Below are 14,696 nucleotides of genomic sequence, written 5' to 3'. Positions count from 1 at the left end.
TGAAGTCCACGTGCATAAGCTAGTCCGATTCTATGACCCTCCGGGGGGTGGCTGAGCATAAGGCGGCTATTAGACTCATAGCCCCATCGCGGACGACCGTAAAAGCCTCACCAACAGCTCCGCCACCCGGCAAAGCTACAAGGCCCAGCCTGATCCACCCGTGCTTGCCGATCATCTACGAGGGCTGCGTAATGAGACCGTTGCTTTTTGTTCGGCCGCCTAATTTGAGATGCGGCGGACGGGTTGAACTTTGGCGAACTGGTCGATCACACAGTCCCATAGGACGACCTTTTCGGTCCCCTCTTCGAGACTTTCCAACAGGAGCATTCGGGATATGAAATCAATCTACGAGGCCGTTCGTTTGACAAGCCCGAAGGACATCAGACTTGTCACAACCTCTCCCTCCGGGGCGACGGTGTCTTGACGGGCGGCCTGGTATTTGTGTCCCTCGATAGCAAAGTCAACCCGATTTATGGTGCACTGTCATACACGTGGGGAGACCCCGGGGCGTCGACGGAGGACAACACCTCCCGGCCGAGCCGAGACCGACGTTCATCCTGCTAAACGGCACCGAGACCCTGGTCGGCAGGAATCTTTGCGACTTCCTCCTCGGCCCAGCCGCCAAAAGGTCAGAGGGGGAGAAAGGCCATTCCGACGATTTGGCCATGGCGACTGCGGCTCTGCCAGTGGACTACCCCTGGTCGGCGGTGGACGCCTTCAGGACGGCACGGCACGTCGTTGAAGCTGACGGCGACCTTTTACTGCTGCTATTCTCTAGGAGGGCAAAACCTCGACACTTAAAGGCCTCCTATCGCCGAATAGTTCATGGCGCTCTGACGTCTTGTGTGTGCCAGTTTTGGAGATCCCCGTTGCGTTAAAGCGGTTCTCTTGATCGTCGTACATCCCGGGTTCCGTCAGCAGCAGGCGGCTACGGCCGTGTCGTTGAAGGCGCCGCTCTTAGCGTAGAAATATAGCTTGAATACTTTGTTATTATATTACTATTCGGGTCTTCCTAAACTTGGCTATAGCCTAAGGCAGCTCGTGCGCCTGCGCCCGCTGCGCCAGGGGCATCTCATGCGGCTCGAGCAGCGCGAGCCCGTTCAGGCCGCCCTGGTCGGCCTTCCACTCCTTCGCAGTGGCCTCGTGGCCCTGCTGGGCCTCGACGCCGTCCTTCTCGAACCACTCCTGCGGCTGCTGCCCGTCGGCTGCAAGCTCCGCCCTTCCGCCGCCTGCCGCCGCAGCACCGGCCCGCTTCCTCTTCTGCATGACGAGAAATGCTGCCACTGCCGCGAACACCGCCAGCCCGCCTACTGCGGCGCCCGCGCCGATCCCTGCCTTCGCGCCCGTGCTGAGCCCGCCACCGCTGTCATCACCGCTGCCGCTGCCGGCTTGTTCCACAGGCGTAGTCGGTGTCGACAAGATGGTCTGTAATATCGTCTTGGTCGTGGCTGGCGTGGTCTGCGAGCTGGGGAGGGTGGTCGAGCTCTGCAGTGTGACAGAGGAGGAGAGGGGGGGGGTGCCGGCCGCGCTCGCCGACGGTGACGGAGAGGAAGGAGGGGAGGGGGCGTCGGCCGTGCTCTGCGATGGCTGCTGCTGCTGCTGCGAGGAGCTGATAGGGGTGGAAGGGGATGGCGAAAGGGGCGGCGTGGCCGAGGGGGTCGTGACAGCGACGCCGTCGCAGACGAGGGTGGCGGGCAGGGCGATGCCCTCGCTAGCGCAGAACGAGCTGAAGAACTCGACGGTGGCGGCCAGGTCGGCGCTCGAGCAGGCGGCCTTGGCGCAGCACGCCACGCCCACCACGAAGGCGTTGCTCGTGCACAGGCACGCGTCGCCCGTGGCGACGGTGTCGCAGTTGGTCGACGTGATGGAGGACACGACGCAGGACTCCTAGGTTCGTTGCCTGCGTGTCAACAAACGCAGAGACGCGCTATTTTATTGAACTTTTCTGGGGGCAGGGAGCACGTACCGCGCATGTTGGCAGGCTCGGCCACTGCGATGCTGCGAGACGACATGATGACAATGCGAGCGCCGCAAAGGCGGCGCGTCTCGTCGGCCTCATGGCGGCGGCGGGCGGGCAGGCAAGCAAGCAAGCGAGCGCTAGGCACTTACGCGGCGATTTAGGTAATGGGTAGATATTAGCCAGACCTGCAAAAGAGGGGAGAGGGGGCGGCGTTTGCTATCTCTCGACTGGCCATGGATTCCTGGCGAGGCTATGGACATGGCGTTATTCGCAAATCGCCATTGGCCACGACCGACTAGGGGGGTCAGCCACATCTGTCTAGCGCGCCCTTTTCTGCCGTATCAAAGTGTTGCATCCGCAGTGCATTCCAGCTTGTCAACTATCGAATTACTGCAGGAAGATGCATTTGAGGCCCGCGGGGCTGAATGCCTGTGAGAGGGTTGCAAAGTCGTGGCCTATGGCGCAGATATTATTGTGTAGATGGGACCTGGAAGAGATGATGTCCCATTTCGATTTTCTAAAGTGACCGGATTGCTATCAGATTCAGAGCTGATTGACGATATTTGGCCTAATTACGTTCGACACCCTCTACACGGATCTTTTTTTTTTTTTTTTAAGAAAGAATACCGGAAAACCAACAAAGGAATGGAGCTCATAGGCTGATCGGTATCACGAGTAAGGAGGCGGCATCTTGGTCAAAGACGTTGATTCCCCAACAGAGTCTCTCTTCCCCGAGAGCTACCGCAACGCTGCAAATACCAGTGCACCACAAAATCGACGCTCCAACCGGGCTCGATCTTGGATACTTCCGGGCTCTATCTTCGATAATTCCGGGCCATCGCCACAAGTACCGAGACGGAAGCAAGCCGCTTGACCGAGACGGAGCAAGCCGCTGGACTGGCTGCGGCGGAACCTGTAGCGTTGATGCTCGGGGGCGCTTGATCCTGCTGCTAGCCTACTGGGTTATCAATATTGGGTCTTAGATGACGAATGTGTTAATTACCGTTAACTAGGTAAGGGCTTTGATCCACGCACCTACTACTTTTTCCTAGCACCTGCGTGGGGACCTTGGCAGCTGTTGGCAGTTGAGATACGCAGAGCCTATTTTAGGCCGGTAAAATCGTGAAATACCATCTTCCCGCCCATGCGCTTCCCATGCGCTTCCCATGTGCCAACCCAGCCGCCCGGCCGTCCGGGTCAACAACGTTGAAGCCATCAAAACCTTCAAAAGCCCTGAAAACGCGTTTACCGTGGTGTTTTCCATTTTGACGATTTCTTCGTTGCCAGTCGGCCTCGGAATAAAGGTAACTTGCAAATGGCAACTCTGAGGCCCGGATTTGTACGTAAATTTGCCAAATTTCATGGTAGGCGCCCAGTTGCCTAAATGATCTATCTGTTCAATCCTGATTTGTTGACACAGTGATGCAATTCCTTGGTGTCGACTCTATCAATCTAGTAACCTAGTCTATGTCAACCTGGTCACCCTCGCCGCCCTTCCTACGAGGATAAGGGTCATCTTCACGGGACAGCGACAGCCAGCGCGAGGGAGCCGGGGACAGCGAGGTCGAGGGAGCCGGAGACAGCGAGGTCGAGGGAGCTTGAATCGTCAGGAAATCTCGATAAAAGGCATTACGAAGACTGTGAGCGGAAAGGTAGGTTGACGATGTGTTCAAGGGTTGTTTGGCAAAGGAAAAGCCTGCAAAGGCCACCTGGCTGCTGCAGATCTTAAAGCACCAACTGCGCACACAAATGCCGGCATGTGGAAGTGTAAATAGTGTCATTTTGACTTTGCCGGGCTTCCTGAGTGCCCGGTATGCTTCCTTAATGCCTGGTAGGCCGTTGGGTGGCTGCCATGCAATACGGCATTTTACCATACAAAAAGCGGTCCCTGCGTTGCCAGCTGCCAACGGCCCCCAGGTAGGTGCGAGGGAAAAGCTGGTGGGTGCGTGCATCAAAGCTCCTAGGTAAGGTGGTTTCTGTGAAGGGGCGGGCCAGCCTATCTGAATATTGGCTGGCCGAGAAAGAAGAAGGGGATCAACTAGATTACAATATTAGGTAATGGTGTATACATGGATGTCCCTTCATGTCCCTGGAGCATCCTTCCCAGTCTCGCCAAGCTTTCCATTCATATCCCTAGACCACCCGTCCCAGTCTGGCCAAACCTTCCCTTCATATCCCTACCCTTCTACGGGGCACGAGTTAAGCTAGGTCTTACTCATTATCAGAGTCAGAGTCAAACTCGCCATCCTCAAACTTCTGAATGGGGTTTTGGTCCTCCTCTCCTGATGACAGTATATACCTGGCAGCCTCACTGTTGATCTCGACACTTCTATTGGAGATACCGTCGTACTCTTTCTGCCTCATCTCGTCACACCAGCGCCATACAGGCCCACGAGGCTTGCGTTGCGAGGTTGCTTGGCCCTGAACGCATCCAGCGATGCCTTCCACGAGCCAGAGAGTAAGCGTACGTAACGCAGGAAAATAGAGGGCATGGCCTTCGGTAGACGTCCCACGAATGCGGCTAGATCAGCGCCGTCTAGAGCGCACTCGGCGAGAGAGACGAAATCCATCTCCTTTTGATTCTGGCTGAAGATCTGCCCGAGCCGCAGGGGAATGCCTGGACGTTTGTCCAACCAAGGCAAGCATTCGCAAGCTGGACGTATCCGAACAGGCGGAGAGGAATCCGTGAAGTGTGGCACTCTCGTCTTCGTCATTGTTGATGCGAAAACACCCAAGTTCCAATGTGAATGACCTCAGTTGCTGCATCCCGAACGAGAAAAAAGGTTGCAGATCCGGACCAGGCCCGGACCAGGCACCAGGTTCAAGGGTTTTTCCCAAGTAGTCCAAAGTCAAGGTGAGATTGACCACGAACGCGCCTGCTTGGCGGACAGAGTCGATCAGAGGGATGACGCATCGGTAATCGGGCATCTCGAGATAGCCAACGATCGCGTCTCGGGCGCCCAGAGGCTGGAGCATGTATGTAGCAACCCTCTCCCACATGTCAACTCCCGACATCATCGGTAGGTTTGGTCTGCCCGTGGGGAAACAGGAATCGTCAAATATCGAGGTCCTGGCGCATAGCATCCTTGCAATTGCAGATCCAACGGCTCGGTAGAAGCTGCCGCTGCGCAGAAGCGAGTCTTGTTTTTCGAAGAGCTCTCGGTGCCGATCGTAGACTCCTTCGACATGCGCCAGGCATTGATGGTCCTCTTGGGCTTGCCCCCACCAAAGCGGCACAGCTTTGCCACCAATTCCCTCCCCGCCGCGACCATTTCCGGTTTGGCGCCCCTGCGCTTCTCGTAAGTCAGGTGGTCTGCTTATGGAACACCCCTGGATTTGGAACAAGGTTTGTCATCAAGGACTTGCCGCTCGCCACTCAACTCACCTATTTCAATCGCTTGCAACTCGACCAATTCTGCTTCAATACTTATCTTCTTTTCTCCATTCAATTGAGAAATGAAAGATGAAGCGATATACTCAGTTGGATTTGCAGAATGCGCTGGCAGAGTATGCAGAAACCGGCTTACTCCGTAGCTCTGCTGAAAATCACGGCATCCCCCCTACTACTCTCTTTAATCGGGTTCGTGGTTCCGAGCCAGCCTCCAAGGCCCAAATTCTTGATCAAAAGCTTTCTCCGGCTATGGAAGAACGCTTAACCGAATGGATTCTATTCCAAGGGTCGCTCGGTCACCCTCCAACCCACGCCCAAATTCGGAAACTAGCTAGAAGAATGCTCGAAGATAACGAGACCCTCGGAAAACGCTGGACTAGCCGGTTTTTGGCTAGAAATCCATCTATTTCTACAATTAGGCCTCGGAGAATCCATGCAAACCGTGCTGATCGAGCCTCTGAGGCCGTTATTCGGTCTTGGTTTGACTATTTGAAGCCTCCAGGCGTGGAGGCTATTCCAGCCAAGCATAGGTATAATATGGATGAAACTGGCATTGCTTCTGGCATTGGAGATAACGGCCTGGTTGTTGGATCTAAGGAAAGAAAGAAATTCCAGAAAAAGAAGAAAGGAGACCGAATTTGGACCTCGATTATCGAATGTATTTCCGCTGACGGCCGGTATTTGAACCCAGTCGTCATTTTCAAAGGTGGAAGCCTTCAACAACAATGGTATCCACGCGATTTACAGCCATTTAAGGGCTGGAAGTGGAAACCCACTGAAAACGGCTGGTCTGACGATGATACTGCCGTCGCATGGCTCCGCAATATCTTTCTTCCAGAGACTCGGCCAGCTACCCCCTCGGAGAAGCGCCTCCTTATTTTAGATGGCCACGGTAGTCATACCACCGAAGAATTCATGTGGCTAGCCTTTTCTAATAACGTACAATTGTTATTTCTACCAGCCCACACCTCCCACGTTCTCCAGCCCCTGGATTTATCGGTTTTCGGCCCTCTAAAAGCCCGGTACAGAGCCAAGCATACTGAGGTTGTTTCCGGCTTCGACGAAGGCACTGTTGCTGAAAAGAGGGCCTTCCTAGAATGCTACCGGCAAGCCAGGGTCTATGGAATGACTGAATCTAATATCAAAGCCGGCTGGAAAGCTACAGGCCTCTAGCCGGTCAGCCTCAGGAAGCCCCTAAGCAACGGCCTTGTTATTAAGAATTCTAACGGCGACGTTGGTCAACTGACCTCTACGGTTTCTATAGACCTTCAAGAGGTCCATAACCCCATTCTAAATAAGAATTCGGAGGGCCGGCCTATATGGTTTACCCCTAAAAAGCCGAAGGATTTCCGTATTCAGGGGCAGGTTTTTCTAGCCGGCCAGAAACGGACTGCCAACGACCGACTTTTCATACGCAAGGCCGCAAAAGCCTTCGATTACGTGGTTTTCCAACTAGCCAATACGGCGCATCAATTGGAGGCTACAGAAAAAAGCCTAGAACGCACAAGAGGCCGAAAGAGAAGGAAGGTCCAAGTCGACCCTAATACGCAGTTCGCTGGAATTGAGGAGGTTCGTGCCTCACAGAGAGAGGCTGGCAGAGAGGACCTTAGTCATTCTGAAAGAGAAGAATCAGGAGAATCCGATACTGAAGACTTCATCATTGTAGCTAATTAATTGACAAAGTTGTTGGCAATTGAAGTTTGTGGTGTTGTGCGGGGTCCGATTCAGGGGCTGTTCCATAGGCAGGGGTGTTCCAAAAGTCCCCCACCTGACTTACATGTTGATTTGCATATTGGCATCTTTGGCATAGTAGTAGATGAAATTTCCCTTGTTGATCGACGAAGATTTGTAAAAATGGAGGAGGACTTTGACAGCGCGCACCCCCTTCGAAATGGTGGCGTGGCGAGAGATTTCAATCAGGCGCGTCAGCGATTTCTGGCTGAAGTTTAGATGACCATGCGAACGAGGAGCTGAGAGCTAATGTCGCAAGTTTGTCTGCAAGCGAGGCGGAGGGCCTTGATACCCTGTGAAGGTTTCCAGGCGGCATGGGGGCGGCGGAAGCCTGAAGCTAGCTCGAAACAAGATCCGTCGTTTTGCTCAACGCGCTTGAAGATGTCGAAGAGGATCTCGTTCGGAAGGTCGAGAAGGGTACAGGTTCCGCAGCAGCGGGCGCGACAACTCGTCGACGAGGCGCCGGCGAAGGCTGCGAATACTCTTGAGCTTGGCCTTGGAGGATTTGCCTCTGCCTCTGACCAGGGCCTGATTGAGAGATTCGGGCGAGTCGACGACATTGTCGTTGAGTTCCATTCGCTGGTCCCGGTCCGGCCGTCCCTAGTCGAGCATGGTAGATGTGTTTTGGTCGTAATAGAGGTTGCGACGAGAACCGTGTCCATCAGAGCTCATATGGTGGTTTCATTCTCAGCAAGCGGCCAATCTCGAGGTTCGCGGCTCGCAGCTGCTCCTCTGCTGTGTGAGGAGCGCAAATGCAGGAAAACTTAACGTATTTGATAAGCGAGTTAGCCATGATAAGCAAGTTGGCCACCTTAACGAGACCGGGTAGCGTGCGCAGCCAAATGCGATAAGAAATTGATAAGATCACTAACAATTTACTAACATCTTTTTGCTTGTGCCCCACCAAATCTCGTTAAGGTGGCCAACTCGCTTATCATGGCTAACTCGCATATCATGAACGTTAGTGGATTGCTCGTAGAGTTTAAGCTATCTGCCCGCAGGCAGGAAATCTATGGTGGGGGGACACAGGCTAGGGGTGGTCAAAGCCCGAGCTCAAAACCCAAGCCCCGCAGTGGCAACATGCATGGATGCCAAGGCTGCAGCCGGCTGTAATCATCACACAGCACTTAGCGTCGACGCAGCTGGTAACCTAAATTTGCTTTTCTATGCGTGTTGCAAGACTCCATCTTCACATATATCATAGCAGGAGCCGCTGCAGGCCTGGCCACCGTTGAGCCAGCAACTACACTTCTCCAACCATGCCCAGGTCCGCATCACCCAGTCGACACTTCTCCCAATCAAATTTCAAACGTCAAAGGCTGCTTATAAAAGCCTCGGCTTCAATAAAATCCTCAGCTTCAATAAAATCCTCGGCTTCATCTGAGGCTGAACCACTCGTCTTGCTTTCCAAGATCATGCCCTCCCCCAATCATAAAACCTTGAATATATCATGGTCCCTCGTAATAAGGGTATTCACCCTTTGCCGGTGGAACCGGCCTAGGGGCATATAGGGACGAGCCCCCCTACATATCCTTCCACTTGAGAGCAGCAGCGGCGGCGGCAGCCTCGCCGCGCTTCCGGGCAGCCCCAGTGCCATCCAACTCGAACCGCTGCGGCCCATCGCCTGGGAGCTCCGCCCAGTCATCGTCTGCGAGCTCCGTCCTCCCGCCCTCTGCCGCTGCAGCAGCCCGCTTCCTCCTCGCAGCAGCCCGCTTCCTCCTCCTCTGCATCACCACGAATGCTGCCGCGAGCACCGCCAGCCCGCCCACTGCGGCGCCCGCGCCGATGCTCGCCTTTGCGCCCGTGCTGAGCCCGCCGCTTCCATTGCTTTTGTTGCTGGCCTGTTCCACGGGCAGGGTCGGTGTCTGCCGGATGGTCTGGAATATCGTTTTTGTCGTGGCCGACGTTGTTTCAGAGGTCGGGGGGCCGGTCGTGGTCGTGCTTGTCGAGGAACAGGGGGGAAGAGGGAAGAGATCGAGAGTGGAAATGGGAAGAGGGAAGAGATCGAGAGTGGAAACGGGAAGGCAGAAGAGATCGAGAGTGGAAGTGGGAAGGGGGAAGAGAGTGGAAGTGGAAATTGGAAGGGGGAAGGGAGTGGAAATAGAAATGGAAATGGAAATGGAAATGGAAACAGAAGGTAAGCGCGAGTTCTGCGAGGTTTTTTGGTGCCGGGAACTCTGATGGTGCCGGGCAGTGACGGTAGTGGTGGTAGACGGCGTACCTTTCGGTTCTCGCGGCGAGGGGGTTGGTGGGTCGCTAGGGCTGGGGGCGTCAGCCGGCGTGCCATCCGATGTCTGCTGCGTATCCCCGGGCTCTATAGCTGGATCAATGTTTCTGCGGCGGACATCCCGTCTGGCCAACGCCGGGACGGAGGGGGCGGTTGTGACGCCGTCGCAGACGACGGTGGCGGGAAGGGCTACGCCCACGGCGTGGCAAATTTCCTCGAGGTAGTTAAGGGTCGCTGCAAGGTCGGAACCCAAGCAGGCGCCGTTGACACAGCAGATGACGGCCACCAAAGAGTCGTTGTTCGTACACCGGCTGCTAGATTCACCCTGTACGAGTGAGTTGTAGGTAGGCGTGGCCTTCAAGCAGGAGACCTGTGTCAGTTGGTCGGGTTCGTGTCAGCAAACGCAGGGACAAACGAACTGCGAGGGACGCAGGATTCATTGGAGCTTCTTGAGGCAGAAACATACTGCGCAGGTTGGTATCCCCTCTGACAATGCGAGACGATGAAGTGACAATATGAGCGCTGTAAAGGCGGCATGTCTTTTCGGTTTCATGGCGATGGGGCCAAGCAACCGCTCAAAATTCGAGATGGCGATGGATCGATGGATGTTGAGCAGACTCGGGCAAAGGATATAGGGAACACCGTGCACTACCTTGAAGTAAATTGGCCGTTGCCTATTCGCACATGCGCGTTGGCAAAGGGGGACGGGGGCCATAATATTCCAGCCCGTCCTGCTGTGTACCTGCTTCCAGTGTTAACATTTGCAGTGCCGTACAGGTTGTTGTTTCTTTAATTGCTGCAGGGGCCCGCATTCGAGGTTGTCGGGGGCCGAAAGTGAAACCGAGAGGGTTGGAGGTGAATTAATTGCTTGCGGCGCAGCCAAATACGTCTGCGAAGTATATACAACCTGCCAAGAAGAACGTCATATCATTACGGAGGTGACATCTGCAGACTGATGCTGTAGTCCAGAGCTTGATCTGTTAAGGTCAGCCTCTGTAGTCTAGATTTTACTAGCAGAGTGATTTAATGTTCGGAGAATCTGAGCGGCGTTGCGGGCAAGGAGGTGGCAGGCTCTCTCAATGATATTTATGTGAGTATTCTGAGTATTCTGGGAGGACATAGCCAATGGGAGGGTTGACTATATCTAAGTAGTTATCCAAAGTACTTTGCTTTAACTAGCAAGCTGCCTTGTTGTCATATCCTCCCTCAACAAACCAACTTCCACAGTCAGAGCCACGAAACCCTCTCGTTCCTCCCGCCACACCAAGCAACAGGGCTCATGTGAACAATCCGGCACACTCAGCAAATCTGACTCGTCCTCAACAAGGTAGTCGCAAACCACCTGGGCACAATCAAAGTCCTGGTTCAGGCACGCGACGACATTGCTCTGATCGAATAGCCACCGGCGACCAGGTTGATGTCGTCACGCAGCCGGGTAGTCGTCACGCAGCCGGGTAGACGAGTTGATGTAAGCCGCGATTCTTTTGAGCATTTTGCGTGCGGGCACGTTGCGGATGTGCATGCATGTGTGTTGCCTGTTGGGGGCTTCCGGGGTTGTTGTCCGTCTGCATGTCGTGGTTGAGCAGCTACTGCGAAGCCATCTTGTTGACGCCGCTGTCTTGCCGGCGGCAACCCAGGCGAACGCTGAGGCCGCTGTTAGTGTGTAGTGTGATGCCTGAGTAGTGTGATGCCAGAGTAGTAGGCGTGTTGTCTTTCACGCTGACTCGCGGTGGTTGGGTCCGTGACAAATGACGCCTGGCAACCTCTCCAGTGCGCCGGACCTCTCCCGTGCGCCGGGTTGATGATGTATCCAAGGCCTCCATCGTAGGCCGAGAAGGCAGGGTCAACCTCCCTGACCTCGACCTCCATGTCAAGAACGCCAGCCTTGCGAAGGATGAAGCAGCACACGAGCGCCGCATCACGAGCGTGCTCCCAGCAAATGCTGCTTCCGGAGCAGTGTCAACCATGAACACTAGCTCTCGCAGCGGGGAGTGGGAGTCGGGCCGCCCCGAGGGATGCCAATCTGGATAGAGTACATGCATTGCCACTCTGGACTCTCTAACGCGTTCTTCAGATAATTAATGAGTTTGATAGACCACGCCGACAGAATCTTGCGGTCTTTGCCAATCGTAGCAAAGGCTTTGTAGTCGATTCCGTCCTCAATGCGGGATTGGGGATAGGCGTAGGTGCTGGTACGCGCAAGCAACCTCCCCTCGACGCCGCTGTAGAATGTTTTGCTCTCGTATGGGCTCGGGGGCGCCAAGGGGGGCGGATGGGTATCTTCTGCTGTCCCGAGGTCGACCGAGCTGGCTCAATCGTGTCAACAATCAACTCGACACCAAACAACAGCTACCAGTTGGCGATAGTATAGGTCTAATGGTTGGGGCGGAGGGGTATGCATCGGGTGCAAGCGGCCAGCGACTTGCTCGATGCTAATACAGTTAAAAGGATACGATCTGAGAAAGGATATGGGATAGGGTTGGATACCAAGATATAGATATACCATTATGGCTCTGGGGGAACTACCTAGAGACTGGAAAGAAAAAGACAATAGCGTTTGGTAGCAAAATAGATTCTTCGAGAGGTACATGGAGACCGGCGAGCATGGAGACTGGCGAGCATGGAGACCGGCGAGCATGAAACACGTGGCAAAACATAGAAGTCGCCACATGATTAACCCCAGCTCCTTTGTCTTCTGCTTCTACTTCGGGACGAGCCAGAGTCCCAAAGGTAGACAGGATGGAACAGGCGGGCTGTTTCGAACGTTAACCACCAGTATCTCGTAACCAAGAGGAACTTCTAGGGCTGTGAATTAACTGCGACAGAGTCAAGATAAAACTTAAACACCATCCTGGGGCGGCAACCCTGGCTGTAGCGCATTAGTCAACGGATACGTACCATGCAGCTGCCCAAGCAGAAGGAGTGCGGCAAGGTACAGGACGCATCTTCCTAGTTGGCGAATAGAGCGGACGCATGTGGGGGGATGTGTGGATGGATGGATGGATGCTGGCTATTGTCATGTTGTGCATGTCCATGGCACAGACAGTGATGGTGTCCAGAGGGGTTGGCCGGTGGGCGTCATTTTGTGGTTACTGGATTGACGGTGTGGGCATGAAATGGTGGAATTGCGTGACGCGGAGAGGCACGAGCAAAAGTACCGAGGATCAGCAGCGCCTCTTTCAAGGGTTAGTCGAGGATGGCCGGCAGACTATTTTGTCTTGTTTATTGTTTTCCTCACGTGGGAGCGAGTCTAGAGAGCAACAATTAACTGGATAATGTTCACAGCCACAACAAGAGTAGTGCTCTGAACAGCAAAGGGTCAGCCGCTGCTATACTATTGAACAGTCCTGCACAGGCGGTTGGAATAAGACAGCCACGCTATGGTGCCAACAAGCACCTGCACGTGCTTATCTAGATGCGAGAGTTGCATCACGCGGCATGATAAGCTTGTGTAACACCTGCTCGTCCTCCTCTAGACTCGTACATGATAACCGTGCCGGGTTGCGACATGGCCCTCTGCCGTGGCCTTGTGTAATGGCTGACCTGGGGCTATAATCGGCTTCCGCCGTCATGCTGTATCTTTGTCTCTGCAAGCCAGCTTCTCCGTCACGAGCCGAGTAAATATCGCCTTGCTGGTCTGACTCCGCTGTTGCGCCATCGAGCAAACTCTGCGGCGTCGCGCGGGCCGGAGTTGCCAGTTGATTATTATACCACGTCTCGTCTCATCTGCGCTATTTTCTGTTTCACGCAACTGGTGGGTGAAGGATTGTCAGCCAAGACATAGGACCCTGTAGTCTCTGTAGAGATCATGTGCCAGGATTCGGGTTGAGCGGAAGGGGGGTGGGGGATAAATATTGACTTCATAAAGCCTGCCGCGGTGAGCCAGCCTGGCGATTTGTTCAAGTTTCCCTCTCTTGGCAACTGTGTGGTGTCCTCGTGTACTCGGAACAAAATCCAAGCTCCTAATTAGAGCAATAGCAGAACTGATCCATCATGGCCAGCACCGCACCTAGCCAACTCCCGCGCAACGACCGCAACGACATTGGCGCTGATGTAGGGGAGAGTGCACCACCCCAGGCCCAGGGGTTCGAGAAGACGACGATCAACGGGATCCACAAAAACGGCATCGCCGCAGATGTGGGATTGGGATCTAAAACAAGGTATGAGCCGAAGAGAGGAGAGCTGGCTTGTTGTGTTGACAGCAGCATGCTAATCGTCGTGGATTAGGTTCGTGACGGTGATCTCCTGAATCAGGATTTCTTCCTAGACAGTAATCATTTGGAAACTTTGAACCTAGGTTACTAACACAATGCCGTTTCGTAGTAGTGCCGAGAAGCGACCAGGCCGCGTGGAGCAAGCCTTCCGGGACGCACGCCATCTGTGGCTCGACGAGCCCATAATCAACAAGTGGAAGCGTGACCCAGACAGCATCCGCGCCGTTTTCGAGCAGGTCGACGCGCTATATGAGCACTGCGCGGGGCGGCCGCCGGGGGCGTTCTCGCCGGGCTCTGACGCGCTGTGGCGGGCGACGGCGACGGTGGTGCGCGACACGGGGCTGGCGTGGGTGAGCAACAACCTCAACCTGCCGGCTGACATCGACCGCAGCTGGCCGTTCCACTTCAAGGAGTACGAGCGGCAGGCGATCCAGGCCAAGGGCGAACGCGCATCCCACGACACCGCCGCGGGCTACATCTGTCACTGGGTCGAGGCCAACCAGTACGGCATCCGCGCCGTCCAGCAGGAGCTGCTGCGCCACCACGAGCCTGCCAGCCAGCCGCTGCTCGCCGCGGGCTTTCTCGAGCACGACGTCGTGGAAACGGCCGCCATCATGTTTGGCGGGCTTGACGCGGTGCGGTTTGCAGGGGGGTTCGCCGACCCTGCCGCGCTCGACACGCTGCTCCAGAGGTCGAGCGGCGGTCGCCAGCCCGTCATCTTGTGCGTCACGCTGGGCAACTCGCGCGGCCAGTACGACGACCTTGCGGCCGTGCGCCGGCTGGTGCAGGCCCCGGGGTTGAGGGTGTTCCTGCACGTCGATGCCTCGCGCACGTTCGACTACGTGACCACGCTGGCGCCCGCGACGCGCAAGCAGCTCGGCATCCCGCGGCTGGTGCTGCGTGACCCTTTCCAGCCTGATGTTGTAACCCAAGACGGCGAGGAGGAGGAGGATGACGATGACGACGACGACGACGACGACGACGTCATTGCCGCGGCAACGATCGTGGCCGGCGGGACCAACTCGGACTCGCCGCACCTGGCCGCGGTGCTCAAGCCGGGCAGCTTCGGCGGGACACCTTCGGCCGAGGTCCAGGTCGAGTACATCCGCAGCACCGATAAGACGCTGTCGGGGTCGCGCGACGGCGTCGGCCCGCTGCTGGTCAGCCTGCAGG

The 14,696-nt window shown here is 55.5% G+C and overlaps 6 protein-coding genes across 6 annotated transcripts; 1 reads left to right on the top strand and 5 right to left on the bottom strand.

Annotated features, from left to right (window-relative positions):
• Positions 1-973: 973 nt before the first annotated feature.
• Positions 974-2,346, bottom strand: B0T26DRAFT_715233 (uncharacterized protein). Its single transcript, XM_060442231.1, has 2 exons — positions 1,967-2,346; positions 974-1,887 (listed from the first exon to the last, which is right to left on the bottom strand). The coding sequence occupies exons 1-2, from the start codon at positions 2,057-2,059 to the stop codon at positions 1,030-1,032; spliced, it is 951 nt and encodes a 316-aa protein (XP_060294093.1). The 5' UTR covers positions 2,060-2,346; the 3' UTR covers positions 974-1,029.
• A 1,074-nt stretch (positions 2,347-3,420) lies between these two features.
• On the bottom strand, positions 3,421-5,232 carry B0T26DRAFT_677189 (uncharacterized protein; the record flags this gene model as incomplete). Its single annotated transcript, XM_060440071.1, has 6 exons — positions 3,421-3,598; positions 4,176-4,242; positions 4,273-4,381; positions 4,429-4,577; positions 4,759-4,927; positions 5,008-5,232. 6 exons carry the CDS (start codon positions 5,230-5,232, stop codon positions 3,421-3,423), a joined length of 897 nt encoding a protein of 298 aa, XP_060294092.1.
• Positions 5,233-7,042: 1,810 nt separating this feature from the next.
• Positions 7,043-7,826, bottom strand: B0T26DRAFT_715215 (uncharacterized protein). The gene has a single exon (XM_060442230.1). It carries the CDS (start codon positions 7,742-7,744, stop codon positions 7,298-7,300), a length of 447 nt encoding a protein of 148 aa, XP_060294091.1. The 5' UTR covers positions 7,745-7,826; the 3' UTR covers positions 7,043-7,297.
• Positions 7,827-8,605: 779 nt separating this feature from the next.
• B0T26DRAFT_677188 (uncharacterized protein) lies at positions 8,606-9,862 on the bottom strand (the record flags this gene model as incomplete). The annotated part of the gene is made up of 4 exons (XM_060440070.1): positions 8,606-8,959; positions 9,304-9,396; positions 9,452-9,679; positions 9,776-9,862. The coding sequence occupies 4 exons, from the start codon at positions 9,860-9,862 to the stop codon at positions 8,606-8,608; spliced, it is 762 nt and encodes a 253-aa protein (XP_060294090.1).
• Positions 9,863-10,732: 870 nt separating this feature from the next.
• Positions 10,733-11,980, bottom strand: B0T26DRAFT_677187 (uncharacterized protein; the record flags this gene model as incomplete). Its single annotated transcript, XM_060440069.1, has 4 exons — positions 10,733-10,962; positions 11,034-11,251; positions 11,406-11,615; positions 11,898-11,980. The coding sequence occupies 4 exons, from the start codon at positions 11,978-11,980 to the stop codon at positions 10,733-10,735; spliced, it is 741 nt and encodes a 246-aa protein (XP_060294089.1).
• Positions 11,981-13,618: 1,638 nt separating this feature from the next.
• On the top strand, positions 13,619-14,605 carry B0T26DRAFT_651284 (uncharacterized protein; the record flags this gene model as incomplete). Its single annotated transcript, XM_060438263.1, has 1 exon — positions 13,619-14,605. A coding segment is annotated over one exon (987 nt), but the record flags the coding sequence as incomplete, so codon positions are not given.
• Positions 14,606-14,696: the final 91 nt, after the last annotated feature.

The sequence above is a fragment of the Lasiosphaeria miniovina genome (assembly GCF_030549165.1).
Source record: "Lasiosphaeria miniovina strain SMH2392-1A chromosome Unknown B0T26scaffold_5, whole genome shotgun sequence".
Lineage (NCBI taxonomy): Eukaryota > Fungi > Ascomycota > Sordariomycetes > Sordariales > Lasiosphaeriaceae > Lasiosphaeria > Lasiosphaeria miniovina.
This window is presented reverse-complemented; position numbering and strand designations above follow the sequence as displayed.